The sequence below is a fragment of the Lampris incognitus genome, chromosome 5 (assembly GCF_029633865.1).
Source record: "Lampris incognitus isolate fLamInc1 chromosome 5, fLamInc1.hap2, whole genome shotgun sequence".
NCBI lineage: Eukaryota > Metazoa > Chordata > Actinopteri > Lampriformes > Lampridae > Lampris > Lampris incognitus.
This window is the reverse complement of record NC_079215.1, coordinates 52,489,485-52,511,152: the sequence shown is the minus strand read 5'-3', so window position 1 is coordinate 52,511,152 and position 21,668 is coordinate 52,489,485. Positions and strand designations below refer to the sequence as shown.

Here is a 21,668-nt window from a genome sequence, read left to right as displayed (position 1 = left end):
AAGAAGTATGGCAAATAGTAATGCGTCCTTGTGTGTGTTGCACAGCGGGGCGCATAATGAGGCCGGTGACCAGCTGTCAGGTACAAATCTGAATGGAAAAGTGAAAGTGCAGCAAATAACTCGAGCAGAGGCGCCGACCAACAAGTGTTTGAAGTTTTTAATGTCAAAGTCAAACTTTTACATGATTCATCTTCATACCAAACCATTCCTTGACAACTCCCCATCATCCTCGTCATATTAAATGCAATTAGTTCATTTATTAATTACAGGAATGAGGCAGCAAAAACACAGCCAGCCCCGCGAGAAAAGAAAAAGTAGAGAAAAGAAAACTTTTTTTTTTCCATTTTTCTTTTTTTTGTTTTTGTTCTTTAAGTGCAGCATTGAAGACCTTAAGCATGCTATTATCTGGTAGGGGTTCCAGTCCTGGGTACTACGGCTTGGTTTTAACTGTACATGGGAACAACTGGAGGGGGGCGACGAGTGAACAGTTTCAACGTCCCAAAAAGTGTCTTTTTTTTTTTTAATCTTTTATTTCATTTTTTTTATTTTAAATGCCTCGACTGCTGGATGTGCATTCATCTCAGACGTCCTCCAGACGAGTGGATGCGGGTACACGCAACGTTTTTTTTTTTATTATTATTTCTTCTTCTTCTCTTTCGCTGCCCTCCCCTCCCGGTTTTGCAGTAGACTGAAACATATTCTCATTTTAAACGTGCAGTATAGAAAAGAAAGAAAAGAAAGAAAGAAGAAGATGCACACCCACACAGAGTCATTAACAGCGCTTTTCCGGAAGTCCGATATTCACAAGGAGCTGTGATGGAACTGCCTTAAAACAGCAGTCTGAAGGAAATAATGGCCCCGCCCCCCCGTCTGAGAGGCGGGGCCTGTGCCGCGAGCCGCAGGGTTGGTCACGCCTCCTTCTTTCTCGAGCCCGGGGATCGACTCTCTTCTCCCGTTGTAATGACTGATTGATGATAATAAGTGTGTGTGTGTGTGTGTGTGTGTGTGTGTGTGTGTGTGTGTGTGTGTGTGCAACTGTCTCCTAAGCTACAGACCGTGCAACAAGTTGTCATCGCTTGTCCCTTTCAGTGCACACCGGATGTCAGCCGTAAAACGCCCCGAAACGTTGTTGATATCTCCAGCACGGCCCACCTGTAACAGAGCTCCACCTGACAGCTATGGGGGGGTGGTGCAGGGTGCAGGAGGGGGATCAGTGGGTCAGTCCCCAAACCAGAGTATGGGGCACACAAATTAGTGTCCGACAACAACAAAAAAAAAAGAAGAAGAAGAAATCTCTGCATCCGTCCCCGCAGGGACTCAAACCAGTTGAGCCTCCATCAGCCTAATTTCACTTCTCAGCGCCGCTTCCTCCGGAAACCGCCGTCACCGACGTGTGAGCTCGAGACCTCGTTTCTTTTTCTTTCTTTTTTTTGTCGTCTGTGTGTGCAGGGGGAGGGGGTGGGGTAGGGGAGCAGAAACCGCGCGCGGATGTGTGTGTGTGTGTGTGTGTGTGGTCACACGAGGAGACCGCAAGGAAGTTACGTCAGTAGGTTAAAGAGTGTGGCGCGTCTTATCTGACTTCCGGCGCTCGCGACAGCGGAGAGTCGGTGGCTGCTGGCTCGGTTTGAAGCGCTGCTCTCCAGGGCCTCCGCGACGTGTGGCTCCGTGACCTAGAAGCGCAGCACGGTCCTTTGCGAGTGTGCGTGTGCGTGTGCGTGTTGTGGTCTGATCACGTGGTCTGCAGGGGGGGGGGGAGACAAAAAAATAAAAAAGATAACGAGAGATAAAGCACAGCCGCTGGCAAGCTCCAGCAGTGTTACATTCTCCTAGTCTGACATTAATGAGATCAATGCAGATCAAGGGTTGAAGAGGAGAAAAGAAACTCGTTAAGAACACTGGGAGAGCTTAACCCTATTATCCCTCTCATACTGCAAGAGCCGCACACTGACGAGGGGAATTAGGATGTGCTGGCCGGGCTCCACAGCCGTCCCTTCGACCCGGTGCAGCCAACGGTGTCCGGATTTACCCTGCAGCTGCCGCCGGGAAGGACACGTGGGGGGGAGGGGGGGGGGAGTCTGTTATCTTGTGTGGGCCAGCACGGCGGCAGAGGCGTGTTCAGGTGGTCACTGGTGGAGTCGGGGGTGGGGGGGGGGTGGGTGTATGGGGGTGTTGCGATATCTCGAGAACTCTCGCACTCCCACACGGCATTGTGTTCTCCGCTCTGCCCGGGACACCCTCGGTGCCGGATCCGAGCAGCGGAAACGGAAAGAAAGGCCACAGGTGGTCCTCCCCAGTCCTCTCCACGACCGAGTCAGAACGCCTCGAAACGCTCCGGCTTCTCACTTTCCTCCCCCTCCCCCCACACCCGTCCACCGTACACGCATACGTACAGTATACGTGTATTCAAATAGGCATAGTGTCTACAAAGGCGAACGGTTTTTCAAAATAAACCCCCCACCCCCCCCCCCAAAAAAATAATCCAAAAACAAATTAGCATTGTTTTTGTCACATGCAGTCTGTTTTCTTCTCGTTGTTTTTACAGAAAGTATGGTGTATTCTATGAGTCCTACTTTACAGTATCTGGAATATTTCATACTCCGAAAAATCTCTTATCGTTACACAGATGTCGTCATCGTGAGTCCCCCCTATGACCGGCCCCACCCCGTAACAGTTGGAAGGATGAATAATTATTTAAATACATTTCATGTTTAAATACTGGTTGGAGGGGAGCAGGCAAAATGCTACAGCTATCTATGAGAGGCAATATGTGGAAAAATTATGATCCGGCGCACATACACACCTGCTGCGTATGAGTTTGCGCTTTTATATATAGATTGTAATTGAATCTGAATGTGCCCTACGTGCACTGTGTTCATGTGTATGTGTGTTCATATATGCAAGTGTTTGTGCATGTTTGTGTGTTCATATGTGTGTGTAAGCATGCATGTGTGTGTTCATATATGCATGTGTGCGTGTGTTTGTGTTCATATGTGTGTGTTCATATATGTGTTCATATATGTAAGTGTGTGCGTGTGTGCACGTATGTGTTCATATGTGTGTTGCATGTGTGTTCATTTATGTAAGTGTGTTCGTGTGTGTGCATTCATGTGTGTGTGTGTTCATATATGTGTTCATATATGTGTGTGGTTGTGTATGTGTGTGCACGTGTGTGTGTTCATATTTGTGTGTGCGTGTGTGTTATATATGTAAGTGTGTGCGTGCGTGCATGTGTGTGTGTGTGTGTGTGTGCATGCATGTGTGTGTTACATATGCAAGTGTGTGTGTGCATGTGTGCGCGTGTGCGTGTAAGAGTACATGTAAAACATGAGCATTGGGCGTATTGGTTAGAAACCTCTAGGCAAGCAACAAAGTCAGCACCGTAGCAGAATCTGCAATGGTGTACAGCAGTAGAGTGATAACACAGCCACCTTTCCCAGTACACACACACACGTACGTATATACATAGAAACTAGGCGACAAGGCAAAAAGAGAAACGATTAGTTCATCACGCGAGCCGGAATACTGCGGCACTTCCCACGCTGCATGACAACCTTGTATTCCGAGTGGTTCCAGCAGATTTACTATAAAAAAAAGTGTCTCTCTTTGTCTCTTTGTTGGCTTTCTTTGTGATCCTGTTGTGTACCTTTTTTTTTTTATTTGAAAAAAAAAACCTGATTTTTTTTTTTCAAGTCAGTGTTGCTTTTTTTTTTCTCTCTCTCTTCTTCTTCTCCCCCCGTTGGTATTGTGATACCCTGACCCACTGATTGGTTAAAGTGCGGCCAGATTAGCGGTTTTACATTTCGGCTGGATCGGTTAATATCCTCGTGTCACTTAACCCACCCCCACCCCCCGCCCGCTGATTTAGCCGTTTTGAAAGTTTGACGGAGTGCAAATCCCAATCCCCTTTTTTGATCCACTTCCGCTCGCTAACCGCGGCGGTCTCTCGGCGTCGGTCTCGGTAGTTGCCTCCAGATGTTCGGCGCGTGACCGCATTGGTCCTGAGGAAGCCTCTGTGGCGTCAGGACCGATTCGTATCTCAAGTCTTTACTCTTCTCCTCGCACAGATCTCCCCCCTCCCCTCCCCCTCCCTCTGTGGCGGGAGGCAAGGCATGCATTGAATTCAGGTAAAAAAAGAAGAAGAAGAAGAAGAAGAAGAAGAAGAGGAGAGCGAAGATCAAGTCGTTTCCCTCCACACAGAGGACAGGCGTGTAACGTGATCGTACTGTAGATCTTGGCTCTCGGGTATTCTCTCCGCCGGTAGCTGTAAGAAAGAAAGAAAAAACCAAGTGTTCGAGTCTGAGTGTACTTTCATGATCGGAGAGCTGATCACTTCTCTCTTTACTCGTATAAATATTAGTTGGCATCCAAAAGGTCCGATTGTGGCGTTAGTTTCTTGTTTAAATGAAGGGTCTCTCCGTGGCCATGTGCTGGACGTCAGCCGCCTACACATCTCAACCCGAGCGTGGACGGATCTCTCAAGTCTTTCGGGAGAACGGGGATCTCTCTGATGGCGGAGCCCCCCCCCTCCTCTCCTCTCCTCTCCCTCCACCTCCGCCCTCACAGGTAGACCTCGCGGCGGGACAGCGTGAGGCAGGACGTGGTCTTGTAGTCTCCTCCAGTCCGTGTCAACGGTATGACTTCGGGCGGGGTCTGCCGCTCCCCTCCCTCCTCCCCCTGGTGGCGCCTCTCGAAGCCGGCGCTGCTGAACGTGTCGTAGGACGCCGAGGTCATCTTACGGTTCAGCAGGTTGCGGTTGTGGTCGCCCACGTTCCTGTTGCGGTCTCCCCTCCCCAGGGTGCCGAGGGGGTCCCCGTTGGCCAGGGGCAACCTCTGACCTCCGCCGCTGCCGACGACGACCGCCCCGGGCTCGGCGCTCCCCGCGCTGCCGGCGCTCTCGCTGTCGCTCTCCTGCTCGTTGCCACGGAGGTTGTTGTTGTCGTCTCCCGGGGAGAAGGTGGAGAGCCGCGGTGGGTCGCTGCCATGGCGCTGCCTCTGGCGTGGTGACGGGTGAACGGGCATCCAGCAAGTGTCAGAGTGTCCGAACTCATCACACTCCCTGGTACACTTTCCTGTCAGGGCTACATCTGGCAACTGTCTGGCATCTGGATGAGAGAGAGAGAGAGAGGTGGAAAGGAGAAGGAAAAGGGTGATAAACGGAGGAGAATAGGGGGTAGAGACATGGGAAGACGTGAATGAGTGGGAGAGAGGGGTGGTGGGATGAACGTAAGGTAGGGGGGAGAGAGGAGGGGTGGGTTCAAATCACAGAGAAGATTTAATGAGGCGGGGAAAAGCAGAAAAAGGGAAAACGCAGTCTGAGCAAAACGGAGCAGAAATTGCCGAATCGGGAAAAATCCCATGGAATGCTTCCTACGGATCCAACCAGCGGAGGTGAAAGGTCGGGGCCGGGTCAACCAGAGCGACTGAGGACAACGAGGATAAGATAATTATCAGAAATGTGAATGGATTTCACGTGAATGGGACCGATACGGTTCCGTGTTAAATCTCCCGGGTGTTAAAGCCGGAGCTTAGCGAGGTCGCCCGAGACCAAATGCTGGTGTGTTAAGGGATCAAGTGTCGTAGGATCGAAGATCATCATCTGTATAAAGTAGTCATTTACGAGACCGTGTTGACGCCATGGACGATGGACGCAAGAATATTGTAGCGAACTCTGGGGGGCAGCCCGGGTACCGCCACAGCCGGGACGCGAACCCGTGTCTCCCACACCGCAAGCGACAACGTTAACCAGTCGACTAAAGGGTCCGATCCGTCAGTCAAGGACCAACGTGTCTACTTAGCCGTGCACGTTACAATACGTTGCTGATGCACGAGGTGCCGTTGGCTTCCTGTCTGCTGCGGCGACTGGTAGTGCACATGTAGGGTGTGTGTGTCCGTGTGTAGGAGGTTTATGTAAAGTAGGACCCCGATAAACAAAAGTAAAGAAAGAAAAAGCCATGTGTCGATGAGGGAGGGGGTAAACACTGTGAAAACACAGACGAGGGCAGGGGACTGAAACTGCATGTACACCTCCTGGGCAGCGGGCGAATTGATGCGACAAAAACAAATGAAAATTCAATCCCGTCGACTATTTCATGCTCTTAATTCAGTTTTTGTTGAACCGCACCGAACCGATAAGTCATTTTCTTGTCCGCGTACACAAGCGGCAGAGCCTCATCTGCAGCCAGAATAAAGGGAATAAACATGATACGTGCGTTTTCGGTTTTTATTTTTCAAAGCCATCCAGCGTGCCGAATTTCGCCACAAGAGGGCACTGTTGCATAACCTCACACGAACAGGAACAACTTTTTGGATCCGCGGAAACATAAAATCCGGGTGAAAATCAGCTTAAAAATCTGGGGGTTTTCGGTGAGAATTGGTAAAAACCGAAAACGCCGAGGCTTGTACACGCATAGCAACAACGACATTTTCCTATCTAGCTTGTGATGACAACTTGAATCAAACCACAAAAAAATAAATCAGAAGTTATTAAAATTGGGGTCTTTTGTTGGAAGAATTAAAAAAAAATTTTTTTTTCAAGGACGTGATGACCTTGCAGCGACCGGAAAATGGGAAACAACACAAAAAAGGGAATTAAAGGGGAACGAAAGACTCCGTTGTACCTCCACCCTTGAGAAGCGAGGAATAAAGATTCTCATCAGCCTTCACAATCGGGCTCGAGGACAATGAATCCAAGGCCGTCGACAAAGCCGCGACACAACATACCTGCACCCTTTCTCCGTCGGACAAACGCGCATAACGTGCGACGCCCGCAAACACGTGCTCGTGTGAGCGCATACGAAAGGCGTAGCTAAGTACGCCGCTCGGTAAGCCGCGCTTGTGCCACCTCAGGCGGGTGAGGGACGGAAACGGTGCCGTGAGCACACGGGAGACAAAAACGAGCTCGCCTGTTGTCAAGGACTGCCAAATGTGTGTGTGTCGTCAGTTTGTGTGTGGCTTACAAATAGTGTATTTGTACCGGAATTCTCCACTCGCACAACTCGCAGAACTCACGCAGCCTTGAGAAACAGATTACACAAAAACACGCGTTATGGAGCCTCTCTGAATCGCTTTCTTTTTACGGGAATTTCATTGGCGGTTTACGTTCCAGATGTGTTTTGCGCGCGCACGTGTGCGAGCGCGCACGTGTGTGATCGTGCGCGTGCGCGCGCGCTCCGTTCTCACCGTTCTCACCGTTCTCGACGTGCTCCTCCTCCCCTACGCTGCCCTCCGGTGTGGTTCGCTCGTAGCCTTCCTCCGGTAAGGGCAGGGCCCCCAGCCGCGGCCCCGATGAACTTTTGCTGCTCGGCGTCTCCGAGTCCTCCAGGCCGCTGTCATAACAGCCGCCGTCCTGAGGCTGGCTGACTACGGAGAAGGTCACCCGGCGGAGGGTCCCCTGCAGGAAACAACAACCACAATATGGGATTAATCATCCAGGATTCATAATCTGAGATGCCAAATCTAGGGATTAGGCGGGCGGGCAGGGGTCCACAAAGACATATTGAGATTATCTGTTCGTGTTCCCCTTGATTATGGGCTTAGCCGCGACAACACGGGGTAATAGTCATCAACCAATCGCAGCATTTGTCCACGGTTTTTTTTTTTTTGTGGTCGGGGTTGTGATTTGTGTTCAGATTAATGCTTCTAGCTGTGGTGTTAGCTCACAGCTGGGTTTTTTTTTTAGAAAACCTTCAGCCTGCCTAGAGACACCGATTTTTTCCCCTCTCGGATCGTTCTGGTCAATGAATTTGGGCGAGTAAAGGAAGACGGGACGGGACACGCAACACAAACAACCACCGCCTGCCTACGGGTGCGCTTGTTTCACTCAGGGTATTGTGTAAAATACTGGCGTTTGAGCAACCTTGACGGGAAACCAGCGGGGCCTTCAGGCGGCAGGCTGCCCCGCCGGCCGTGATGTGAGACGATGAGCCGGATGCCGAGGCAACCGCATCACCTCCTTCACAGATCCACGCTGACACGGGGCGAGGCTTTATTCGCGGCTCACAAGCCGAACAAAATCAGAGTGGCACAAGGACAAACCGAGCCGCATCTCCTCCTCCTCCTCCTCCTCCTCCCTGTTTATCTCCGAGGTCTAGTTAGTGGACTAGTTTCCACTTTGGTGCTGAAAATGAATGTACTGGGTCCAGGCTGGGAGAATATCAGAGAGAAGTTAAATGACCGCATCGGGGCCTGGAGGGACCGCTCTGCGCCACGAAGGCCGTCCCCGTCCCACGGCCCTCCTATCTTTTCCAGCGCTCGTTCGTCCGCCTGCGACATTACCGTCCTGCCAATTTAGGCGTCTCTTGAAACGGGCGTCCTATGGGGAGGAAGAGAGGGAACGTCGGGTCAGAGAGACCGCGGGGGCCAATGTGGCTCCCACATAATCTGAGCAGAGGCGGCTGGACAGCGTGGATAAAAGTGTGTGGTGGTGGTGGGGGGGGGGGGAACTGCAGCAGTCCCTCTTTCCCACCTCAAACATCAGGAGACCGAGGGCAGCATTTGAACAGTGCACCTAATGGAGGGAAACGCAGCTGTCCGCCAGATAAAAGAAGGAGAGGGGACACCGCGGCGCTCATTAAGCAGGGGTGGAAACCTGACACGGCCGCCTCTGCTTCCCCACATTTGTCCACGGGGCGAAGACAAGAGCGAGAAAGAGACGTCAACCGCACGGACAAGCACGGGCGAGATAGGATAATGCAGCCTGATTGGGGGGGGGGAGGGGGGAGAGAGGGGGGGGACGGGTTTTTTTTTGGTTGGGCTGCGTTGAGACGGGATTAGATGAGCTCATTTTAACCCTTTCTGCAGAGACGGCTGCGGTTAAGAGCGAGACGAAGAGCAGACGATCTGCTCTCGTGTGTCTTTCAGACAGGCCCGGCAGACGGGAGGGAGGGAGAGAGAGAGAGAGAGAGAGAGGAGGACTGGCAAGATGGAGAGAGCGTGAGAAAACAACAAAGAGAGAGAGAGAGGGGAGAGGGACAATGGGGGACTTTCTATACGGGCTTGAGAATTACTCCAGGAATGTGTGTAATGTGACAGACAGAGAGAGAGAGAGAGAGAGAGAGAGAGAGAGAGAGAGAGAGAGAGAGAGAGAAAGGGAGGGAGAGAGAGCGTCATGGCAACGGGAGGATTGTTTGCCGCTCACCCGTGGTCTTCTCGTATAGAATTCCTTCGTGGTTCAATCTAATTCAATTTCACTCTCGCCCTCTTCCTTTTTATTGCCTCCCCCCCACCTCCATCTCCACCTCCATCTCCACCTCCAACGCTTTCTCTATCGTTGTTCTTCTACTTTCATCTCTCCATCATCTCCTCTGTCTCCCCCCCCCCTCTTCTGTTTCAACCCCACACCTGGGCATCCCTTCCCTAGCCCTCCTCGTCTCTTCTCTAACTTCGCTCAACTTATTCGTCATTTTTCTCCCTCTCTCCCTCTCTCCCTCTCTTTCTCTCTCTTGGGTAGTCAGCTTTACGATGCAGCAATCGATGATGTGTCCTTGACCTTGTTATGAGTCTCTAGTCTCCACCCCACAGCAGCTTTTATTGACCCATAACTCCTGTCCACTCTCCAACTCTTCTTCTTCTTCTCCTCTCATCCCATCCATCCATCCATCCATCCAGCTCTATCTTTGACTTATTCCACTTCTCAGTCCATCTTTTATCAACAGTTGATTTTGGGGGGGGGGGTGTATGGTGCAGCTCATTGTCACTTTAGACTTGACTTTGCTTCATTTTTCCTTCTTCCTGTTGCTCTCTCTCTCTCTCTCTCTCTCTCTCTCTCTCTCTCTCTCTGCCTCCCTCGCTCGGCCCATCTTTTGAGTCATCGTGAATCCTTTTTTTTTTAAACTTTTTTTCTTATGTGGTTGATTCCTCTAAAGTTCTGGCCTATAACTCAACACAGCATCTCTTTGTGCCCTCTCTCTCTCTCCCTCTTCTCCACCGTCTACCTTTCTTCAGAAAATAAAACTCACCCTCCCACCTCCCTCCACTCCCACCTTTCTCTAAAAAACCCCAACTCCCTTGATCTTCTTTTTGTTACCTGAGCCTCAAAGCACATCTTATATATATATATATATATATATATATATATATATATATATATATATATATATATATGTGTGTGTGTGTGTGTGTGTGTGTGTGTGTATATATATATATGTGTGTGTGTGTGTTGCATTGCTTGACATAGCTGTTACAACGCATGTCAGCTAAACCAACCACATCATATCAGTGGGATGCATATGTACAGACACACACACAGACACAGACACACACACACACACACACACACACACACACACACACACACACACTTGGCGTACACCCAGCAGCGTGGCCCATGACTTCTTACCTGATGGAATATTAATTGACTTTGACAGGAGACATAAAAAACCCTTCCCCTAATCTGACATGCCCCATTACTGCTCGGTGCTGATGGGACGGCCTCAGTCATCCGCACAAAGCCCATGAGTGTGTATTGGGGAAGGGGTTGTGTGTCCAGCTGTGCTGTGTGTGGCGCGTGTGTGCGTTATGAGTCGACTCTGTGGGTATACGGTACAGTTGTGGTTATTTTGAAGTTATTTCTGGCCGGTGTGCGTGTGCGAATCAAACGCAGGTGTGACTGCTGTGAATTCAGGAGGGACGTGGAGATCTGCCTCCTGCAGCTCTGATCTGCCTCCTGCAGCTCTGAAGGAGACGCAGGAGGTTCCAAATATAGCTTCTGTTTCTTTACATGGCAAGAGGTTCTCATCTGTGTGTGTGTGTGCGTGCCCCCCTGTGTAAAATAAAGGGATCTCAAACTCACGTGTTTGGGTTTTTTTTGTTTCCCCCCCCCTTTTTTTTCTCCCCAATTGTACCAATTACCCCGCTCCTCCGAGCCGTCCCGGTCGCTGCTCCACCTCCTCTGCCGATCCGGGGAGGGCTGCAGACTACCGCACGCCTCCTCCGATACATGTGGAGTCGCCAGCCGCTTCTTTTCACCTGACAGTGAGGAGTTTCACTGGGGGGGGGGGTGTAGCGCGTGGGGGGATCACGCCATTTTCCCCAAAGTCTCCCCCCCCCCCAACAGGTGCCCCGACCGGCCGGAGGAGGCGCTAGTGGAAGCAACCAGGGGACACACACCCACATCCGGCTTCCCCACCCGCAGACACGGCCAATTGTGTCTGTAGGGACGCCCGACCAAGCCGGAGGTGACACGGGGATTCGAACCGCCGATCCCCTCGTTGGTAGGCAGCGAGATAGTCGCTCACATGTTGAAGTTCAGTTTACATGTCAGATTTGGAGATTTTGTGTGTGTGTGTGTGCGAGTGTCTGGCAGTGTGAGCAGGTCGGCTCAGTCATCAAGGTAATTAGTGTGTAAACCTCCTCGCTGTCAGTTCAAAGAGAATTAACGAGCTCTAGTTAATTAACAGTCTCCCGCTCTCCCCATTACACGTGTCTGCATATTCAGTGCGTCTGCGTTGCAGCTGCACACCTGGGCGCACCTCTTGTGCATGCATATCTGCACATGCGCAACTGCATTATGCGCACGTGTGTATAGCGTGCTCAAATGGCGTCTCCATAATGAATTGACAGGGGCCACGTGGCTTATGCATAAGCCAGAACTACAAATATGGGTGCAAGAGCAAGGCCAGGTTCTCCCTCGGCCCTCTCTGCTCTTTCATTACCGCTTATCAGCGTGTTGAGTACAGAGCGGGTACCCCTCCCTGTTCTAGTAGATTATTGTGTTATTTATAAGTTTTAACATACATATATATTCGTTTTCATAGCCATAGTTTATGCACGATATTGGAGTTATTGCCGATAACCGGTGATCACCGCTGTCACCTCGGCCAGTACACCCATATCTTACGTTTCATTGCAATACAACCGTGTGACGTAGTTTCTTGACTCGTGCACAGTGGCCCAGTGGTTGCCTCACAGCGAGAAGATCCTGGGTTCGAGGCCCGGGGTTGTCCAACCTTGGGGGGTGGGGGTCATCCCAGGTCGTCCTCTGTGTGGAGTTTGCATGTTCTCCCCGCGTCTGCGTGGGTTTCCTCCGGGTGCTCCGGTTTCCTCCCACAGTCCAAAGACACGTAGGTCAGGTGGATCGGCCGTACTAAATTGCCCCTAGGTGTGCATGTGTCTGCCCCGAGTTGGACTGGCGACCTGTACAGGGTGTTGCCCCCCGCCTTCTGCCCAATGACTGCTGGGATGGGCTCCAGCGTCCCGCAACCCTAATTTGGATAAGCGGCTCAGAAAATGGATAGATGGATGGATATTCATATTGGCGTATGATGCCATCGCTGGCTCATGAATAAAAACGTGGGCTGTAAGTTTTGTTGCTGGACTGATTTTGGAAAATGGAAGATGGGCCTCTATAAAGGCTAGCCATTCACTCGTTCAGTCGCTGTGCTCTTCACTGCTCTGCATCGCAGCAGGGCGAGCATGTCATGCATTATCCATAAATGACTGATAATATAGATCCATATATGGATCCTATAGGCCCATATAGGTATGGACCTATAGGATCTCTATTGTCAGGTCCTATAGGCCCATATAGACATGGACCTATAGGATCCATATATGGATCTCTATTATCAGGTCCTATAGGCTCATATAGACATGCACCTATAGAGCCATATAGATATTGACCTATAGGATCCATGTATGGATCTATATTATCAGGTCCTATATGCCCATATAGATATGGACCTATAGGATCCATATATGGATCTATATTATCAGGTCATATAGGCCCATATAGATATGGACCTATAGAACCATATAGATATTGACCTATATGATCCATATATGGATCTATATTATCGGGTCATATAGGCCCATATAGATATGGACCTATAGGATCCATATATGGATCTCTATTATCAGGTCCTATAGGCCCATATAGACATGGACCTATAGGATCCATATATGGATCTATATTATCAGGTCCTATAGGCCCATATAGACATGGACCTATAGGGTCCATATATGGATCTATATTATCAGGTCATATAGGCCCATATAGATATGGACCTATAGAGCCATATAGATATTGACCTATAGGATCCATATATGGATCTATATTATCGGGTCATATATGCCCATATAGACATGGACCTATATGATCCATATATGGATCTCTATTATCAGGTCCTATAGGCCCATATAGACATGGACCTATAGGATCCATATATGGATCTCTATTATCAGGTCCTATAGGCCCATATAGACATGGACCTATAGGATCCATATATGGATCTCTTTTATCAGGTCCTATGGACCTATAGGCAATGTGGCGCACACCACAACAGCATCCAGAACACCTACAACGGACAATATATGAATAACACAGCAGTTCATGATCTGTGCCACAACACAGTGCTGATTATATTCTAAAATTATGTTGAACCGTAGTTTTATCGCCCAATATGGCTCCTTAATGCAGCCTAACGCAAGCGAGTGAGGTGACGTCATGGTCGTGTGTCGACACCACGTGGGCGGAGACCTCATATGTGAACTGCTGATCAGTCAGCTGACCTTTGCTTCTGCTCTCGGGGAAGCAATCATGCTGAATTAATGGCGCTGACAGATGTCTATATCGCTTTGTGCAAACCTTCTGGTGAGGACAGCATGTGCTCAGAGTACATGAGTGTATGAAATATGTATGACGAAGCCATTTTGGGGGGTGGGGCGGGGGGTGGTGTGGGGGAGTTATAAGCATGTTTAAAAGGAACCTATGGATCCGTTTCCAAACCACTTGTCTTGTTCTTTGCACACTGACACTGTGATTTGAAGTTGGTGTGAAGCTGATAGAAAACCCCGGAATGGATTATGCAGATTATAATTATGGTAATTACTGTGTTCTTAAACAACGTACAGATTACACTGTCGATGGAACTGACACAGTATATTATGCGTAAAGAAGCAGGGGCCACATTGTGAGTGCTTAATCCATGATGCCTTTTAGAAATTACATTTTCTACATTAGGATTAATTAATTAAAAATGTTTTATCTTTTACATTTTTTCCCCTTTTTCCCTCCAATTGTATCCGGCCAATTACGCCACTCCTCTGAGCCGTCCGGGTCGCTGCTCCACCCTCTCCGCTGATCCGGGGAGGGCTGCAGACTACCACATGCCTCCTCCGATACACATGGAGTCACCAGCCGCTATTTTTCACCTGACAGTGAGGAGTTTCTCCAAGGGGACGTAGCGCGTGGGAGGATCACGCTATTCCCCACAGTTCCCTCTCCTCCCCAAACAGGCGCCCCTACTGGCCAGAGGAGGCGCTAGTCCAGCGACCAGGACACATACCCACATCCGGCTTCCCACCCGCAGACACGGCCAATTGTGTCTGTGGGGACGCCTTACCAAGCCGGAGGTAACACGGGGACTCGAACCAGCGTTCCCTGTGTTGGTAGGCAACGGGAATAGACCGCTACACCACCTGGATGCCCATTAGGACTGATTTTGATTAACGGACGTCTGATTTCCCTTTTAAAGGTTATGCCTCTTATTTCTGTTCTGCCATTTTGGGCTCATGTCTTTTAGTCATTTAGTTGCTGTTACTCAGTCCAGTTGCTTTGTGTGTCCTTTGAGTTGTTTGCTGAGCACATTATTATTTTTAAATTGCTACACAAATGACGTACCACAACGTCACACTGTGTTTTCTATCACGATTAAATAATCAGGATGTGGGTGTCGGTCGGGGCGCCTGTTCGGGGGGGGGTGGACTGGAGGGAATAGCCGTGATCCTCCCACGCGCTACGTCCTCCTGGCGAAACTCCTCACTGCTAGGTGAAAAGAAGCGGCTGGCGACTCCACATGTATCGGAGGAGGCACGTGGTAGTCTGCAGCCCTCCCCGGATCGGCAGAGGAGGTGGAGCAGTGAGCGGGACAGCTCGGACGAGTGGGGTAATTGGGTAATTAATTGGCCGAATACAGTTGGGTAGAAAAACGGGAGGGGGGGGGTCCGCGGTGGTGTAGTGGTCTAAGCATCGGCTTTGTGTCGATGCAGTTGCCCACTGGGGACCGGGGTTCGCGCCCCGGTCTCGTCAGATCCGACTATGGCCGGACTCGATGAAGCAGCGATAATTGGCGCCGCTGTCTTCGGGAGGGGGGCGGAGTCGGCTTGTGTTCGTCACATGAATGCGACTCTGTGTGTGGGAAACAGCAGTGGTTCGGCCCGGATTCGCCTTGTCCCGGAAGTGGCGAGGCGTCTCCTTCCGGACTGCCGGCCGGAGAGATGCAGCTGGCGAACGCATGCAGCACGAGGGTGGGTGTTTGAACTAAAATTGGGATCGATTGGCCCACTAAATTGGGAGATAAGGGGGAAAAAAATCAGAAATAAATTTGAGGAAAAAAAGAAAAAGGGCCCCCCCCCCCAAATAATCAAGACATTTTTCCATCACTTTGTGTCTCTTTTATCACTGTGCAAATTAAAAGTCCCCCCCCCCCAAAAAAAACAAAAAACCACCCAGCAGCAAATAAACAACAAATTTGTGCTGATGTGCAAATTAACTTGGTCCGGTTTGAAAGTCCTGTAGAGGAACTGCCTGAAAATCTTTAAAAATCGGTGGCGCCCCGTGCTGTGAGCTGCAGGGTTGTGCACCAGAAGCGGTTCCGAGGGGGGGGGCTGAGGGCGGGCTGGGGGGGGCTGAGGAACATGCTGACTAACAGAAACTGACACGGCAGCGACATGTGTTAAAAATGCATCCGACACCCGTATTTCTTAACAAGCTTCCTTTTAAATAAAGAACTGATAACAAAAGAAGAAGAAAAGGAAAAGACCCCCCCCTCCCCCCCAGCCCTGACCTTCTAGCATACTGTTTGCAGCGGCGGAGTGTCAGTTTCCTGAGGCTATGCCTCGCAAAGAGCCGACATCCTGTTTACATGTCATGCCCATCTGGCCGAGCAAACAGGTAAGGAAAGGTGCCGGGAGAGGAAGGGGGGGAGGGGAGGGGAGAGCGAGGGAGCGAGGGAGGGAGGGGAGGGCAAGAGACAGATGGCGAATCACACCAGTCATAAACAGAGGAAGGAGTAAAGAGAGTGATGAAAGGCTCGACCCGTGGTTTGCTGTGTGTCACTTGTGGGTTTTTTTTTTCTTCCCGCGGCAAATAACGCGGAAGTACTGGGAACGCCAGGTTTGCAACAACAAAAGAAGAAGAAGAAGAAGAAGAAGAAGAAGAAGAAGTGTGAAAAGGGAAGAGCCCAACCGGAATGCTGCTGCCGCAGAGCGCCGAGGCATGTGAAGAACGCAGGAAGTGGTTTGAAGAGCAGACAAGTTGAAACCCAACTTAAAGACACGTGAAGCGACCCGAGCAGAATGCCGTCAGTTGTTTGATTGACTGACGGAGATGAGCCGGAGCGTCCTCTGGGTGCGCGCGCGCGCGCACACGCGCACACATACACAAATACTGAATAACACAAATCTACACAGATTATTGTACACTTAAATCTATGCACTCAAGACACGTGCTTGCTTGTACACATTCAAATGCATCAACGCTCTATCGAGCGCGCGCACTCACGCGCGCGCACACACGTATACATACACATGCAAAGGAGCACACACAACAGGAAACACACATACACACTCATGACTATGCAGCGTGTGTGTTGCAGTGGGACCACCTCTGCAGTAAAAGCAACCCTCCCTACTCTCTGTTTACTTATCCCTCTGTATTTCTCAGTTCTCCCCCCGCCCTCTCTCTCTCCCTCCCTCCCTCCCTCCCCTCAGTGACTCAGTCTCACACTCATCCCTCTTTCTTCCTCCTTCTCAAACTTTCCCGTCTTTTTGTCATCCTTCCTCCTCTCCGTCCCTATCTTCCTTCAACTCATTGATCCCTCCCCTCCGATTCTGTCCTCCTCTGCCAATCTCTCTCTCTCTCTCTCTCTCTCTCTCTCTCTCTCTCTCTCTCTCTCTCTCTCTCTCTCTCTCTCTCCATCCTTCTACAAGCAGGTGATGTAGAAGGGTGCTCAGCAGTATCTGACTATCAAGCCTGGCTCTGTGAGAGGAATGATAATCACTGTGCTGCACTGCAGAGAGAGAGAGGGAGAGGGAGGGAGGAGAGAGCGAGAGAGGGGGAGAGAGAGAGAGGGGGGCAGTAGGATGAGAGGGGAGGGGGCAAGTGCGGCAGCGGAGAGAGGGGGGCAAAAAAATTGAGGTGCGGCAGAAATGAAAGGGAAAATTGAGACTGTGTGGCAAAGAGAATCTAAAAACACCCAAGTGTGGAAAGAAAGAAAGACAGAAAGAAAAGAAAAGGGGGGAATGATGAAGCAAACAAGCAAGCGGGAAAGAAGGAAAGAAAAGAGGAAAAAGAAAGACAAGACACAAAGAGAAATATAAAGTGAGAAATTCAGCGATATCTTTGAAACGTACAACTGTTCTCTTTTTCCACCACCCCCCCCTCCGAAAACCAGCACCCCACCTCTGTCTCCCACCAGCACCCCCCCCCCCCATTTTCAGGATGTGCCCCTCCCCCTCCCCATAGCTTGTAGTACAGCAGCCCCGCGGTATGAGTGAGAGTGTCTGAGCGCCAGAGAACATTAACTGCAGCAGCGAGGTCATCTGATCGGCAGGATGCGGTCTCTCTCTCTCTCTCTCTCTCTCTCTCTCTCTCTCGCTCTCTCTCTCCATGTATTGCGGCATTCTGCGAGCAGCCCCCCTGTGGCCGAGGCTGGCAGTACAGGACGAGCTCCGGGCATTCCAGTAAACAGGTTTTGTGCCGCGCAACAACGGACATATGCGGTCCGCTGACGCCAGTCGGCCATCAATCAGTTTCCGCCTTCGCTCGGAGTAATTAAGCTCTTCCCCTGCGAGCGCCGCTCCTCTTTTTCCCTACAACGCTAACTAGTTCCTTTAAAACGTGTCGGCGCGTGAGCGTTTGTCCGAGAGAGGGAGAGAGGGATACAAAGGGGGGGGGGCAAAGAAAGAAAGAGAGAGAGGGGGGGGGGTATTTGGGAGAGAATTAGAGAGAGAGAGGGGGGGTATTTGGGAGAGAATTAGAGAGAGAGAGAGTGGGGGGAAACTGCGCTTCACCATATGTGGGTCTACTGCACTGCCGCGTCCGCCTTAGCTTTTTATCATGATGCTGTCCACTCTACCGGCGAGCCCCCCCCCCCCCCCACCACCACCTCCTTTCCCACCTCCATCTGGGCTCTCCACCCTGCGGACTCCGCACTGCAAAGCAGCGGCTCTGCTCAGCGTCGGGCTCTCTGAAACGCTCATCCTTCTGCGCAGCGGCGGCCGTCCGCGGGGGGATGAACACGGCGGAAACAATGGCCGATAGAGCGGGATGCGAGGCGAGGCTTACCGGACAAATGCCCGTGGCTGAGATTAGCCCCCCCCCCCCTTTTTGTGTGTTCGCGTGTCTTTGTGTGGCGCTGGTGACGCTCGCCGCTCCCCACTGTCCGCCGCTAAAACAGTCACCTCTTACAATATTCATGACAGCGGCCGTTGTTCAAAAAAGACGCAAACAGGATGGCGGCGGCACAACTGCCCCACTGTGTGTGTGTGTGTGTGTGTGTGCGTGCGTGTGACTAAGACGCTCCATCCATGCATATGTATGCCCGCTATTTAACTGCCCGTGCTGCGTGCGACCCCTCGCGCTATGTGCGCGTGTGTCAGCGAGCCAGCGTGGTGGAGTGGAGCATTAGACTAATAGGATGCGTGCTGGAGACAGGCTTTTCCCACCCACCGCTATTGTCCATTAAGGCTGACCAGAGGAGAGCAGACAATGGTTTCACTGTGAGGGGTCTATGTATAAAAGAGGAGGAGCGGGGATGGAGCTATGGATACTTACTCTTACACACGCGCGCGCGCATGCGCACACGCACACGCAGGCATGCGGGCACAAACGCAGCCTCCCTGCAGAGAGTGATTAGCAGCACTGCTGCGGACAATAGACAGTCAATAAAGGACCTAAGAGACATCCGGAGACGAGAGAAAGGTCTCTATCCCTCCAATCCCCTCTTTTTCCTCTCCCTCCACAGCTCCCCCCCCCCCGCTGTCCATCCCGCATCCCATGCCCCTGTCTGTAACACTATCTGTTTTCTCACTTCCCTCTAGTCCAGTTTTCTAAATCTCTCGTCTCTTTTTTCTTTAACGTCCCACCCAACTTCTTCCCTTTCTGTTTCTTTTTGTTCTTCTTTTTTTTGTTGGACTCTCGCTCAGTCTATCTCCCTTTTCCTGCCTTTAGTAAAATGGGCAGGCGCGCTGAGCTGACAGCGGCTGACATGGTGGAGCATTATAACACGCCGAAATCCATCCTGTCAGTTTAGAATCAGTGTCACTCATTTTACAAGGTTAAAGATAGCTCTGCTTAATGTGCTGTCAAACACGGGCAAAGCGTCCACATAACAGATGCAGTCCAAAACACGGACACACACACACACACACACACACACACACACGCACAGTTGACTCCAACAGATCAACCCACCTACATCTGACGGTACTCTCCATGATATATAAATATGTCCCTCCATCAAATCTCTATGAATGCGAACGCGTGCGTGCGCGCGCGCGCGCGCGCAAGTGCGAACCCGCTCTTGGCCCTATCACCCCCGTGACAGACACAGTGGCACAGAAATGTCCCGAGGCGCTTTGCCCAACGTCTTGACAATAGTCTCAGTGTGTGTGAGTGACAAGAGAGTGGCTCAAGGACACAGAGGGGGCGTTATACTTGGAGAGACGGCGCACACACACACACACACATAGACTTCGCATGCATGGAGACATACGCACACACAGACACACACAGACACACACACACACCTAAAATCAAAGACAGTGCGCTCTTTCTCTCCCTCTGCACTGTTTCTCATTCCCTCTCTCTCTGACGCAGAGGGACTCAATCATTCTCTCTCTCCCTCTCTCTCTCTCCCCGTCTCCTTTGACACAGGGAAAATAAAGCATAAAACAACTGTTCCTGCGCTGTCTGTCTTCAGGAGCGTGCACACGTGTGCGCGCGCACGTGCGCGCGCACGCACAGACTGTATAATTAATATGGCTTTCATTTTCTTTGAGCTGTGAAGTATGCTTTTGGTATGCAAACAGTCTACTTGCGTGCGCAAGTGTGCATTTGTGTGCGTGTGTGTAGCTGCATGTTTGCGTGCGCACGGGTGCGCACGCGGGCCCGTGCGCGCCGCTGGATACACCAGAGACGGAGTGCAGAGTTGAGCCATTGAGCGGCAAAGAAGGCGAGTTAATGAGAAAGCAAGGGAGAAGCCGTGCCTTCCCCGTCGATAACCTCGCATCCCACTTCAAGCGCGCACGCCGCTCGCGCTTTCTCGAACCCGCCGCCGCAGACCACGGCTCGATATTTAGGATTAGGAAATGAACCAAATCAAGTAACGCCGGGCGGTTTCAGAGTCTTCGGCGCCTTCGCCAAAGAGGGTAATGGCGTGTGTTGTACAACCCAAGGCGCCAAAAAGAAATCCGTTAAAAATTCAGAAAGTTCCACGGATACTGTTGCAAAATATCTACCACGTTTGGCACGCTACTGAAAACCTTGTTTGTCGCGTGCCAAATTATATGACGCGTAAATGTGTACTCTGCTCGGGGCGGCGCGGTGGTGCAGTGGTTAGCGCGGTCGCCTCACAGCAAGGAGGTCCTGGGTTCGAACCCTGGGGTTGTCCAGTCCTGGAGGTCGTCCCGGGTCGTCCTCTGTGCGGAGTTTGCGTGTTCTCCCCGTGTCCGCGTGGGTTTCCTCCCACGGTGCAAAGACATGTAGGTCAGGTGAATCGGCCGTACTAGATTGTCCCTAGGTGTGAATGTGTGTGTCGGCCCTGTGATGGCCTGGCGGCCTGTCCAGGGTGTCTCCCCGCCTGCCGCCCAGTCACTGCTGGGATAGGCTCCAACATCCTGTGACCCTGAGAGCAGGATAAGCGGTTTGGATAATGGATGGACGGATGGGTATACTCTACTTGTATGTGAGGGTACATACCCACCGTTTTAGATATCCATCCATCCATCCATCCATCATCAAAGCCGCTTATCCCCATTGGCATAGTGGGATGCTGGAGCCTATCCCAGCAGTAATTGGGCTGCAGGCGGGGAGACATCCTGGACAGGCCGCCAGTCCATCACAGGGCCAACACATTCACACCTAGGGACACTTTAGTACAGCCGATTCACCTCTGCATGTCTTTGGACTGTGGGAGGAAACCGGAGCCCCCGGAGGAAACCCAAGCAGACACGGGGAGAACATGCAAACTCCACACAGAGGACGACCCGGGACGACCTCTGAGGTTGGGCAACCCCGGGGCTCGAACCCAGGATCTTCTTGCTGTGAGGCGACCGTGCTAACCACTGCACCACCGTGCCGCCCCATCTCAGATAGTCCACTCTAACTGTTGGTAAGCTTAGGGTGTGAGGATAAAAGAAATCTGTAACGTTCATTTAAATCCCCAGGTTTAGGCACCTCCATTCTCCTCCAGTAATGAATCAACTGGAAAGCACAGAAGGGAGGATTTAAGTCATTGTTTGGTGTAGTGTTTTACCTTTCTGATAGTGTGAGCTGATACCAAGGGATCACCGGTAGGTTTTCCTTTGCTTTTAGGACCACTGACTCATCGGCATTAAGAACAATGGCATGATAAGTACACAACACACTACCTGCCTAATATTGTGTAGGTCCTCCTCATGCTGCCAAAACAGCTCTGACCTGTCGAGGCATGGACTCCACAAGACCTCTG

At 51.1% G+C, this 21,668-nt stretch overlaps 1 protein-coding gene across 1 annotated transcript in view; it reads right to left on the bottom strand.

The window, feature by feature from the left end:
• Positions 1 to 4,557: 4,557 nt before the first annotated feature.
• The window catches only part of pcdh7a (protocadherin 7a), a 41,140-nt gene continuing 24,029 nt past the window's right edge, over positions 4,558 to 21,668 (bottom strand). Inside the window, exons 4-5 of the mRNA XM_056280668.1 lie at positions 7,189 to 7,390; positions 4,558 to 5,102 (exon numbers count right to left, since the gene is read on the bottom strand). Of these exons, the coding sequence (XP_056136643.1) occupies positions 4,558 to 5,102; positions 7,189 to 7,390 (747 nt within the window). The remainder of the gene's footprint in view (positions 5,103 to 7,188; positions 7,391 to 21,668) is intronic.